The 12,380-nt window shown below is 46.2% G+C and overlaps 1 gene segment (V, D, J or C); it reads right to left on the bottom strand.

Moving 5' to 3' along the window:
* Positions 1-9,824: 9,824 nt before the first annotated feature.
* LOC130458028 (immunoglobulin lambda variable 4-69-like) lies at positions 9,825-12,380 on the bottom strand. The segment is given in 2 exon segments: positions 9,825-10,156; positions 12,305-12,380. Coding segments are annotated over 2 exon segments (408 nt in total).

Here is a 12,380-nt window from a genome sequence, read left to right as displayed (position 1 = left end):
TAAGAAGACAAGTTCATGGATGGTGGCCAGCTGGCAGGTGAGGTAGCAGCAAACCCCACAAAGTGATCCGAGGCTCCCTGGTGTTCTCACGGCCAGCATCCTTTTGTGTTGTGTCCCACAACTTAAGAATCCAACTCTGAGGAGCTCAGTACTCAGGGTCTTCCCTATCAGCCAAGACAGCTTTAATGGGGGAGAGCTCATGAGGAGGAGCCCCAGTCAGCTCTCCTGCCCTCCCCAGCCCACATCTCTGGAGCCCACACAGGCGAGGAGTACTTGGTCCCTTCACGGCTTAGCCCAATCCTGCTAGAGAGGAAGATGCTCCTGGAGATTCCTGGGACAAAGAAATGCCCAAAGCAGCAGCGTAGATGGTGTCTCTGATGGGATCCCAGATGCAGGAATGCTTAGTCAACCGCCCAAGTATTTGTTATTCTTACAGTAGATGAAAAATAAATTGTCACTATTTCTCCCACCCACTTGGGGATCCTGGGCCTCAGTTTCCAAAGTGAAATTCCTGAAGGATGATGGCTACATGTTACATGGAGTATCTAGGATGCTTGGGTGTTACTCTATATAATAATAAAAGAAAGATTGTTAGAGGTCTTGCCAGGGTGTCATTACAGGGTCACCCCCTGCTAGCATAAGAATCTCACCAACAAACAAACCAAAAGAACATGGGAGAGACACAGAGGGCATTGCTAAGCGAACCCCCTGTCCACACAGCAGAGATCCGCTCCACAGACATATGGCGAGTTCTCGGAACTGGGACAAGAGAAATTGGCCTGGATTACAGGATTATTCATCCCACAGGCTTACAGACTAGACTCGCAGACATGCTCTTGCTGGGTGGTAACAAGGTTTACTGATTTGGGTACACAATTTCTAGGGGAAATGACGTAGGCTAAAGGATGGGGCAAGCCTTTGGCAGGAACCATGATTGGCCATGATTTGCAAGATAGAACCAATGGATGGAGATTGCCTCAGTGGCTCTTGTTATATTAAAAATTGTTATAGGGAAGGTTTTAGGGAAAAGTAACTGAAGATGACACTAATAAATATATAACAGAAGTATATTTAATTATAAGGATAAAGGGAATTGGAGAGGAATTTAGGGAAGTCCTACTTCTATCAACCCATCCAGGTATGAAACCTAAATAAGTCTTAACTAAAACCAGACTACAAGGGGTTAGTAATGTCCACGGGGCCAGATCCTCACAGACTCCACATGGTTGGGTCAGACAGCAGAGTCAAGATGGAGTGTCCTCACAAGGTCCCAAAGGGAGAAGGTTGTCACCATCCACAATGTGCAGGGGAACACCCACTCAGCCCTTTTGGATAATCCAAAGTCCTTGGCAGCTGCCCAACTGGTTCTTCAGGGAGACCACCAGGCACACCTTCCAGTCTGACCAGCTCGAGAGAAAAAGAGATTTTCCAACTGCTCTAGAATCCTGACCCAGCCAAGGTCGGGGGAATTTTGATCTTCATCACCCCAGGCTGCCAGCCTGCACTGCTCTGCCCAGCTAGAAATGCTCTCCTACACTCTGAGCAGCGTCTTCTTGGGGTTAATGGATGTCTGGCCAGTTCACTGTAGAATACGGCTTGTTCTTCTTCCCGGGCTCTGGCTTGTTGCTTTCTTGGCTCGACGTCTCCTGTTCTGGCCGGCGGGAAATGTTCGCCTGTCTCAGGCTGGGCTGCAGACTGCGTGTCTCACTGCTTCGGAGCTAATGGCTATACAGACACGTTGCAATCTGGCGTGCGCTGGGCTGCTTTGCCCAGCCTGGCTCAATGGAACGCCCCAGACTTCCTAACTGCCCAGAAGATGTCCGTCCTGGGCTGCACTGTGCCTGGCAGCCCCGGATCTTCTGTGCGGACCATTAGGTCGGAGGACTCAGAGTCCCCGGATGCAGCGGGATGACTTCCGGGCTCCCGGCTCTTTGGATCCTCTTCTTGGGCCGTCTGCATGCAGTCACCCTGGTGCTGGGAACAGCTCCTCCCGCTGATCTCGCTCCTCCTGTCCAGGGTCCTGGATCGCTTCTTTTTTTTTTTTTTTAATATATTTTATTTGATCATTTCCAAGCATTATTCGTTAAAGACATAGATCATTTTCTTTCCCCCCCCCACCCCCATAGCCGACACGTAAATCCACTGGGCATTAGATGTTTTCTTGATTTGAACCCATTACTTTGTTGATAGTATTTGCATTAGAGTGTTCATTTAGAGTCTCTCCTCTGTCATGTCCCCTCAACCTCTGTATTCAGGCAGTTGCTTTTCCTCGGTGTTTCCACTCCCATAGTTTATCCTTTGCTTATGAATGGTGTTTTTTTCTCCTGGATCCCTGCAAGTTGTTCAGGGACATTACACCGCCACTAATGGAGAAGTCCATTACGTTCGATTATACCACAGTGTATTAGTCTCTGTGTACAATGTTCTCCTGGTTCTGCTCCTCTCGCTCTGCATCACTTCCTGGAGGTTGTTCCAGTCTCCATGGAACTCCTCCACTTTATTATTCCTTTGAGCACAATAGTATTCCATCACCAACATATACAACAGTTTGTTCAGCCATTCCCCAATTGATGGGCATCCCCTCGTTTTCCAGTTTTGGGCCACCACAAAGAGCGCAGCTATGAATATTTTTGTACAAGACTTTTTGTCCATTATCTCTTTGGGGTACAGACCCAGCAGTGCTATGGCTGGGTCAAAGGGTAGATATTCTTTTGTCGCCCTTTGGGCATAGTTCCAAATTGCCCTCCAGAATGGTTGGATCAGTTCACAACTCCACCAGCAATGAATTAATGTCCTGACTTTGCCAAATCCCATCCAGCATTCATTACTTTCCTTTGCTGTTATGTTAGCCAATCTGCTAGGTGTGAGGTGATACCTCAGAGTTGTTTTGATTTGCATCTCTCTGATTATAAGAAATGTAGAACACTTCTTCATGTGCTTGTTAATAGTTTTGATTTCTTTATCTGAGAACTGCCTATCCATTTCCCTTGCGCATTTATCCATTGGAGAATGGCTTGATTTTTTGTACAATTGATTTAGCTCATTATAAATATGAGTAATTAAACCTTTGTCAGAGGTTTCTATGAAGATTTTTCCCAATTTGTTGTTTCCCTTCTGATTTTAGTTATATTGGTTTTGTTTGTACAAAAGCTTTTTAGTTTGATGTAGTCAAAATTATTTATTTTACATTTTGTGATTCTTTCTATATCTTGCTTGGTTTTAAAGCCTTTCCCCTCCCAAAGGTCTGACATGTATACTATTCTGTGTTTACCCAATTTACTTATGGTTTCCTTCTTTATGTTTAACTCACTCACCCATTTTGAATTTATCTTGGTGTAGGGTGTGAGGTGTTGATCTATTCCTAGTCTCTCCCACACTATCTTCCAATTTTCCCAGCAGTTTTTATCGAATAGTGGATTTTTGTCCCAAAAGCTGGGATCTTTGGGTTTATCGTATACTGTCTTGCTGAGGTCGCTTTCCCCCAGTCTATTCCACTGATCTTCCTTTCTGTTTCTTAGCCAGTACCAAATTGTTTTGATGACTGCTGCTTTGTAATATAGTTTTAGGTCAGGAACTGCAAGGCCCCCATCATATGTGTTTTTTTTTCATTATTTCCCTGGATATCCTTGATCTTTTGTTCTTCCAAATGAACTTTGTTATGGTTTTTTCTAAATCAGTGAAGAAGTATTTTGGTAGTTCAATGGGTATGGCACTAAATAGATAAATAAGTTTGGGTAGGATGGTCATTTTTATTACATTGGCTCGTCCTATCCATGAGCAGTTAATGTTTTTCCATTTGCTCAAGTCTAGTTTTAGTTGTGTGGCGAGTGTTTTGTAGTTGTGTTCATATGGTTCCTGTGTTTGTCTTGGGAGGTAGATTCCTAGGTATTTTATTTTGTCTAAGGTGATTTTGAATGGGATTTCTCTTTCTAGTTCTTGCTGCTGAGCTGTGTTGAAGATATATAGAAAAGTTGATGATTTATGTGGGTTTATTTTGTATCCTGCAACTTTGCTAAAGTTGTTGATTATTTCAATTAGCTTTTTGGTTGAATCTCTAGGATTCTTTAAGTAGACCATCATGTCATCCACAAAGAGTGATAACTTGGTCTCCTCCTTGCCTATTTTGATGCCTTCAATTCCTTTATCTTCTCTAATTGCTACTGCTAGTGTTTCTAGTACAATGTCAAATAGTAGAGGTGATAATGGGCATCCTTGTTTCACTCCAGATCTTATTGGGAATGCATCTAGTTTATCCCCATTGCAGATGATATTAGCTGTTGGTTTTAGATATATACTGTTTATTATTTTTAGGAATGACCCTTCTATTCCTATGCTTTCTAGTGTTTTTATTAGGAATGGGTGTTGTATTTTATCAAAGGCTTTTTCTGCATCTATTGAGATAATCATGTGGTTCTTGCTAGTTTGCTTGTTGATGTGGTCAATTATGTGGATGGTTTTCCTAATGTTGAACCAGCCCTGCATCCCTGGTATGAATCCTACTTGATCATGGTGAATGATCCTTCTGATCACTTGCTGGAGTCTTTTTGCTAGTGTCCTATTTAAGATTTTTGCATCTATATTCATTAGGGAGATTGGCCTATAGTTTTCTTTCTCTGTTTTTGACTTGCCTGGTTTTGGAATCAGTACCATGTTTGTGTCATAAAAGGAGTTTGGTAGAACTCCCTCTTTGCTTATTATGTCAAATAGTTTGTATAGTATTGGGATTAACTGTTCTCTGAATGTTTGATAGAATTCACAGGTGAATCCATCAGGCCCTGGGGATTTTTTCTTAGGAAGTTCGTTGATGGCTTGTTGGATTTCAATTTCTGATATGGGATTATTTAAGAATTCTATTTCCTCTTCTGTTAGTCTAGGCAGTTTGTATTTTTGTATATATTCATCCATTTCTCCTAAATTGGTGTATTTATTGCCATATAATTGGGCAAAGTAATTTCTAATGATTGCCTTAATTTCATCTTCATTGGAGGTGCTGTCCCCCTTTTCATCTTTAATGCTGTGAATTTGCTTTTCTTCCTTCCTTTTTTAGTTAGATTGACCAGTACTTTGTCTATTTTGTTTGTTTTTTCAAAGTACCAGCTTCTTGTCTTATTTATTAAATCAATAGTTCTATCACTTTCAATTTTATTAATTTCTCCCTTAATTTTTAGGATTTCTAATTTGGTTTTCTGTTGGGGGTTTTTAATTTCATCGCTTTCGAGTTTTTTCATTTGCATTTCCAATTGATTGATCTCTGCTCTCCCTTGTTTGTTAATATAAGCATTCAGGGATATGAATTTACCTCTGATTACCGCTTTGGCTGCATCCCAAAAGGTTTGAAAGGATGTTTCACCATTGTCATTTTCCTCGATGAAATTATTAATTGTTTCTATGATTTTTTCTTTAACTAAACGGTTTTGGAGTATCATATTGTTTAATTTCCAATTGGTTTTAGATTTGGTTTTCCATGTACCATTACTAATCATTATTTTTATTGCCTTGTGATCTGAGAAGGCTGCATTCATTATTTCTGCTTTTTTGCATTTGTGTGCTATGTTTCTGTGACCTAATGTATGGTCAATTTTTGTGAATGTGCCATGTGGTGCTGAGAAGAAGGTGTATTCCTTTTTATTCCTATTTATTTTTCTCCATATGTCTATTAATTCTAATTTTTCTAAGATTTCATTCACTTCTTTTACCTCTTTCTTATTTATTTTTTGATTTGATTTATCTAAATTTGATAATGGTTGGTTTAAGTCTCCCACTAGTGTGGTTTTATTGTCTATTTCTTCCTTCAATTCTCCTAATTTCTCCATTAGAAAATTGGGTGCTATATTATTTGGTGCATACATGTTGATTAATGATATTTCCTCATTGTCTAGAGTCCCTTTTAACAAAATATAATTACCTTCCCTATCTCTTTTGATCAGGTCTATTTTTGCATTGGCTTTATCAGATATCATGATTACCACTCCTGCCTTCTTTCTATCAGTTGAGGCCCAGAAGGTCTTACTCCATCCTTTAATTCTGACCTTGTGGGTGTCAACCCGCCTCATGTGTGTTTCTTGAAGACAACATATGGTAGGGTTTTGGATTCTAATCCATTCTGCTATTCGTCTACATTTTATGGGTGAGTTCATCCCATTCACATTCAAAGTTATGATTGTCATTTGTGGATTCCCTGGCATTTTGATTGCCTTCCCCAATTCTAACCTTTTCTTCTTCGGCTCTACCTTTTAGTCCAGTGATTTACTTTGAATCAGTCCCCCTTGTCCCCTCCCTTGATGTTTCCCTTTTTAGTCCCTCCCTTTTTGTTCCCTCCCCCTCCCCCCTCTCTTTCCCTCCCTTTTTGTTCTCCCTCCCCCCCTCCCCCCCTTGGTTTTCCCTTCTCCTTACCCTTGTTGGGTAAGATAGAATTCAAGATCCCAATGGATCTGGATGTTTTTCCCTCTCAGAGTTGATTTCCCTGAGATTGAGGTTTAAGTAAACCACCCACCCCTCTCTTCCTCTCCTTCTTATCGGAGTTTTCTTCCCCTCCCCTTCCCATGTGAATCTTTGTGTGAGAACGATTATTCTATTTGGTCTTTCATTACCCCCTATTTATACATTACATTTTCCCCACATATTAGTATACATAGAATGATATAAATGTAGTCCTTATAGAAGAGAGTTTGAGTAAAAGAAGAAGATAACATTTTTCCCCTTTCCTTAATATTTACCTTTTCAGGTATTCCTTGCTCTTTGATTTTCAGTATCAAACTTTCCACAGAGCTCTGGTCTTTTCTTTGCAAAAAGTTGGAAGTCTTCTATTTTGTTGAATGCCCATACTTTCCCTTGGAAGTATATAGTCAGTTTTGCTGGGTAGCTGATTCTTGGTTGGAGACCCAGCTCTCTTGCCTTTCTGAAGATCATGTTCCATGCCTTACGATCATTCAGAGTAGAACTTGCAAGGTCTTGTGTGACCCTGATTGGCATTCCTTTATATCTAAATTGTCTTTTTCTGGCTTCCTGTAGGATTTTTTCTTTTGTTTGATAGCTTTGGAATTTGGCAATTACATTCCTGGGAGTTGTCTTTTGGGGGTTTAGTGTAGAAGGTATTCTGTGAGCTCTGTCAGTGGCTGTATTGCCCCCTTGTTCTAGAATCTCTGGGCAATTTTCTTTGATTATATCTTGTATCACCATGTCCAGTTTGGTGTTTATTTCTGGCTTTTCTGGGAGTCCAATTATTCTTAAATTCTCTCTTCTCCCTCTATTTTCCAGATCTATCATCTTGTCGGTGAGATATTTTATGTTCTCTTCTAATTTCTTGGTGTTTTGGCTTTGCTTTATTAGTTCTTGCTTTAAAGCCTGGTTTTCTTTTACAGTTTGGTCAAACTGGTTTTGTAGATGCGTGAATTTCTTTTGCATTATTTCCCACTTTTCCTCCCAGAAGGCTTCCATCTTTTTGGTCATTTCTGACTCAAATTCTTCATGGGTTTGTGGAGAGTTTCCATTTCCTTTGGAAGATTTTGGAGCATTTTCTTGTATATCTTCTTCTATCTGCTCTGTATTTTGTATTTTGGCTCCGTAGAATGTGTCCAAAGTCGCCCCTTTCTTCTTATTTTTCTTGGTATTTTGGGGCTTCTGTGCTTCTGTGGAGTTTGCCATCTCTTAATGTGGAGGATTAGCTTTTCTTATCTCTGTCTGGTGATCAGAGGCTTTAGTCCTGGGCAGATTGTCGGTTCTATGAGCTTTCCCTGGGTTAAACTGAATATGCCTCACTGGAACTAGAATGGACGGGTCGGACCACGTTGCTTTCCGGAAGTTGCCTTCAGAATCGCTGGCCGTGAGGCTGTTTCGTTGGCCTGCGGGGGGGATGGGCTACAGCTTCCCCAAGCTCCGAGGGCAGGGAATTTCACTGAGACTTGGATAGCAGGATCCAGCCAGTGAGGCTGTCTTGCTCCAGGCAGTGACTTTCATTGGGACTCGGATAGAAGGCCCTGAGGGTTGTTGTTCCGAGGACCCTGCTCTCTGAGCCGGGCCAGGCTGAGGCTTCCCGGAGCCTTGGACTCTGCGCTCCTACCCCTTAGGTCCGAGTGATCTCAGGTTCTGGCTTTTGAGGGGAGCCATACCTTTTGATCCTGGTCCAGGTCCAGGAGGAGGGTTCCCAGGGTCTGTGCTGTTGATCGTTTTGAATTTCGGCGCCTTAGGAGCTTATAGTTTGAGATCAGTCGGGAAGGGTTTTCCGGAGATCTGAACTTTAGCTTTCTCTAAGCCGCCATCTTAAACGGAAGTCCCTGGATCGCTTCTTTCCCAGAATTCCCTTCAAAAATAGAACTTAATGCAATTCAGCATCAAGTCAGCATTGTCAGGAGCTGGTCAGCCGGTGAGAGCGAACTCGGGCCTCCGGACTCTGCTTCCTCCTACACAGCAGACACAGGACGGAGGCCGGCGCGGCACGATCCGCGTTTCTCAGACTCGGGGCTGTTTGGCTTCTTCCTGCTCTCCAGAACTGGCCATAACCACGTGACCCAAACGAAGCTGCTACTTTCCCTACCTTTCTCCAGCTCTGCCTTGGAGCACGCTCAGAGCCTTGGACAGGATCAGAACCATATGAGGCACAGACACAGCTCTGTGGATTCTTCTGGTCTTTGTAGCTGTCTGAGGAAACTTTCCCTCCGTTATTCTCTTGCTCCCGTCAGTCCTCATTGCTTCAATCCTCTCCTTTTCTTATTCTCAGCCCCCAGAAGCTCCTCCTCCCTCCGGAGCCTCTCAGGGCGGCTCTCTTGGACCACGAGGGGCTTCTGGGCCCGAGTCAGCTGGTGGCCGCCAGGAATCCACCCAAACGCTGCTTCCTCCCTCCTATGGGACCGAGAGATGGGCGATGGGAGTCCCCCAAGCTGGGCAGACGCGGCTACACCGTCAGACACGATCTCTCTCCTCAGGCGGCACCAACTCCGAAAGAGGCCTGAATGGACTCCACACTGTCCTGGCCTCAGGGAGGCCCTCAGAGCCCTCTGCAGCCCACACAATGATGTAGCTGATTTTGCAGACGCCCCGCAGGGTTTCTCGACCTCAGAATTCAGCCTCTCTTCAGGGGATGCCTGTCAAGGCTTGTAGAGGTGTGGGCGCTTGGCCACAAGGTGTACATCATGGCGCAGGGACTGTCAGCAACTGCCTCTGTCTCCTCTCTTCCCATTTCCTTCCTGACATCTTCGTTTCCCCTTTTCTTCCCCTGGAGGGTGTCTCTGGTCATGGCCTCGTGAGCACTGGCAGGGGTTCAAGGGATCCCCTTGTATGAACAAGATTCTATTCCCTGAGAGCAAACTGGGGCACAGCCAGAGCACGGCAGGGAGCTTCCTCTCAGCTCCTCTCTACCAGCCCAATCCTCAGTTCTGAAGGCTCAACTAAATACACTCCTCTGGTGTCTTGGTCATCCCAAAGGGGGCTGGGACATGGCAGGAAGTACTGGTGATGGGGTGAGAGGACCTGAGTTACAGCTTTAGTCTGTATGACCTTGGGCCAGTCACTGCTGAACTGGATGAAATAGACACACTCAGAGAGAAAGAAGGACACACAGAGAGACAGAAGGAAAGAGACAGAAAAAGAGACAGATGGAAATGGGGAGGGTGAGACAGAGAGAAATAAAGACAGAGAGACAGAGAAAAAGAGAAACAAAGAAGAGACAGAGGGAGCTCTAGCAGGGACAAAGAGACAAAGACAGAAAGAGAAAGAACAGCTCACATGGCCCTAGCAGCACCCTGGCCTTGCTCAGGAGCCTGGGGACAAGCGAGAAGCTGCTGCAGGCCTGACAAGGAGGTTTTTGTCCCACTTCCCCACTGAATGCATCACTGTGTATAAGGATAGCTACCACCAGAGTAGTAATACGACTGGCAGAAATAATCGGCCTCATCCTCAGGCTGGACGTTGCTGATGGACAGGAATCGGTTAGTCCCAGATCCGGAGCCAGAGAAGCGCTCAGGGATCCCGTCGGCCCTGCCTGTACCTCCACTGCTATCAACATACAGGAGGTACCGAGGGGGCTTTCCTGGGCTCTGCTGGTGCCAACCAACAGCATAACGACTGGACGCACTACTCAGGGTGCAGGAGAGTCTGGCCGAGCTCCCCAGGGCTGCAGACACAGAGGGAGGCTGAGTCACCACATCCTGGGAGAGGGAGCCTGCAAACAGAGAGACTCGTTAATGACCCTGAACAAGGAGGAAGCCAGAAGGTGCTTTGAGATCCTCCTGAGAGGCAAGAACAATCCTTTCCTGGTTACCCTGTGATGGTGGCTGATGGGCAGGTGGGGATTGATGCAAATGTGGGCCTCCTCTAGACCCCACCTGCATCCTCTCTCAGGGTCCCGGGGGGGCAGCCCTTCATGCAGGGGGGTTGTTGGGGTCACTTGAGCCCAGCCCAGCTGAGATGTCACCCAGGAGGGATCACAGGGCTCAGAGCAGCCACAGGCACAGCCAGCTGGGCTCACCCCTCCCCCAACACCTCCAGGCTGCCCAGGCCCTCACTACTCGTCCAGGACAAGCCCCACAGCGTCCCCTGCTGGCTGTAAGACCCACATCCAGCCCACAAGGAGGCAGAGCTCAGGGCCCCCAGGCAGAGGGAGGTCTCTGCTGCCTCTTTTGTTCATCCCACCCAGAGGTGGAGCCTCCCTTGAGCCCCAGCCTGAGGCACCCAGAGCAGCCCGTGTCCTCAGCCCCTTCCCTGGCCTGGCCTCCTGCCCTCACCACACTCTGCTAGCAGGCACTGATCCAGGCCCAGCTTCCAGGGCTAGAAATCTTGGCTTCACACTGAGTCATGATTCTCCTTCCTGGCCTTAGAGCCTTCCCAGAGCGCAGCCCCTGCCCGCTGCCCCATCCCAGCCTGCTGGGGCTCCTGGACCTACAGGAAACTCTGCTCTCTGGTTCAGGCCAGCCTGTCCTGCCTGCCATCCTCATGGAGCTCCCCAGGCCCAGCTGGGCTCAGCTTCCAGGCCTTCTGGGCTCCCCCACAAGCCCGCAGGGTCAGCATAATAGAAACATAATGACTGATTCAGTTTGAAAACCAGACTCTGGAAAGCTGCCCCACCTTGCAGTGACTCTGCAGGTGTGTCTCCAGAAATTATGTCTCCTTGGCACAGTCAAAGGGAAAGTCCAAGCTGCCCCCATTCTTGCTCATGGCTGCTCCTCCTTCTGGTTCTTCTTCTCTACCTCTCATCGCTGAACGCTCAAGGCATTCACAGAGAAAGCTTTGGATCATGGAATAAGCTTCTCCCCAAAGCTTCCACAAACACAGAAATCTTTGCCTGGGTGATCAATTAGTCTGTAAAATGTCCTTCTTCTGTTACGGCATGCTTTTTCTCCACTAAAAGCTCATGTACTTCTACTTCTAGTTGGCTCTGCACAGACATAATAAAACTCATTTCCTTCTTCCGGTTAATATACAGGAATGACGTGGGGTTCTTCCATTTGCATTGATAGTCCATCACTTTCAGGGTCATTAATCAGAGGCAGGGATGAGCTCTTTGCTCTCTGGGCAGCAGGACGCCGATTCCCCAGGACCAACATTCAGTTTTGTCAGCCTTATGTGACTCATCCCGACCCCACTGGGGATTTGGGGGCACAGACGCCCCAGTGGTTTGCCATTCCTTCCAAGGCTCATTTTTACACAAGGGGAAATTGAGGCTAACAGGCCATAAAGACTGCCGTGAGTGGCCTGTTCAGGTATCTGCCACAAGCTCTGTAGCCTTGACGCTTCCTCCTTGACATCTGTTGGCTCTCAGGCCTGGTGACAAAGGAGGACAGTGTGGGACTGCAAAGGTGAGTCCTGGCAGGGCCTCATCACATGTCAGAAGTCACAGGAGCTTCTCCAAAAGTGAATAAGTTGGTCCTATATGTGTCAGGTGGGGGCTAGTCCAGTAGCTGTTTCCTGCCTGGGCCCCATGGGGTAAGTTCCAGGGAAGGTCATGCTGTGCTTCACCCCCTCTAAACTAGCCATGACACTGGGAGCACTGGCAGGAAACAGCCTTCCATGCTCCTGGGTCTGGGGGGATGAGAGGGGCTGGTAGGAACCCAGCCCTAGCTCTGAGAGTCCAGAAACAGAGAAGCAACATGAGGGCCTTGACTCCCCTCTTGATGCTCCCCACTCTTTGCACAGGTTTTGGGGGAGACTCTGGGCTCTGAGGAGATGATGAGGGCTGAGGTAGGCAGGAAGAAAAAAGCCCCCCCACTGACAGCCCCATCTTCATCTCTATCCTGTTGTTTTCAGGGTTCACTTCTCAGGTGGTGGTGACTCAGGGACCTTCTCTGACTGTGATCCAAGGAAGAACCATCACCTTGACCTGCAGCTCCAGTGCAGGGGCACTCATCACTGGCCTCTGTCCTCACTGGTTCCAACAGAAATCTGGCCAT

This window comes from Monodelphis domestica, chromosome 3, assembly GCF_027887165.1.
Source record: "Monodelphis domestica isolate mMonDom1 chromosome 3, mMonDom1.pri, whole genome shotgun sequence".
In the NCBI taxonomy this organism is placed as follows: Eukaryota; Metazoa; Chordata; class Mammalia; order Didelphimorphia; family Didelphidae; genus Monodelphis; species Monodelphis domestica.
The sequence above is the reverse complement of the archived record's forward strand: the minus strand, read 5'-3'. Positions and strand labels throughout refer to the sequence as shown.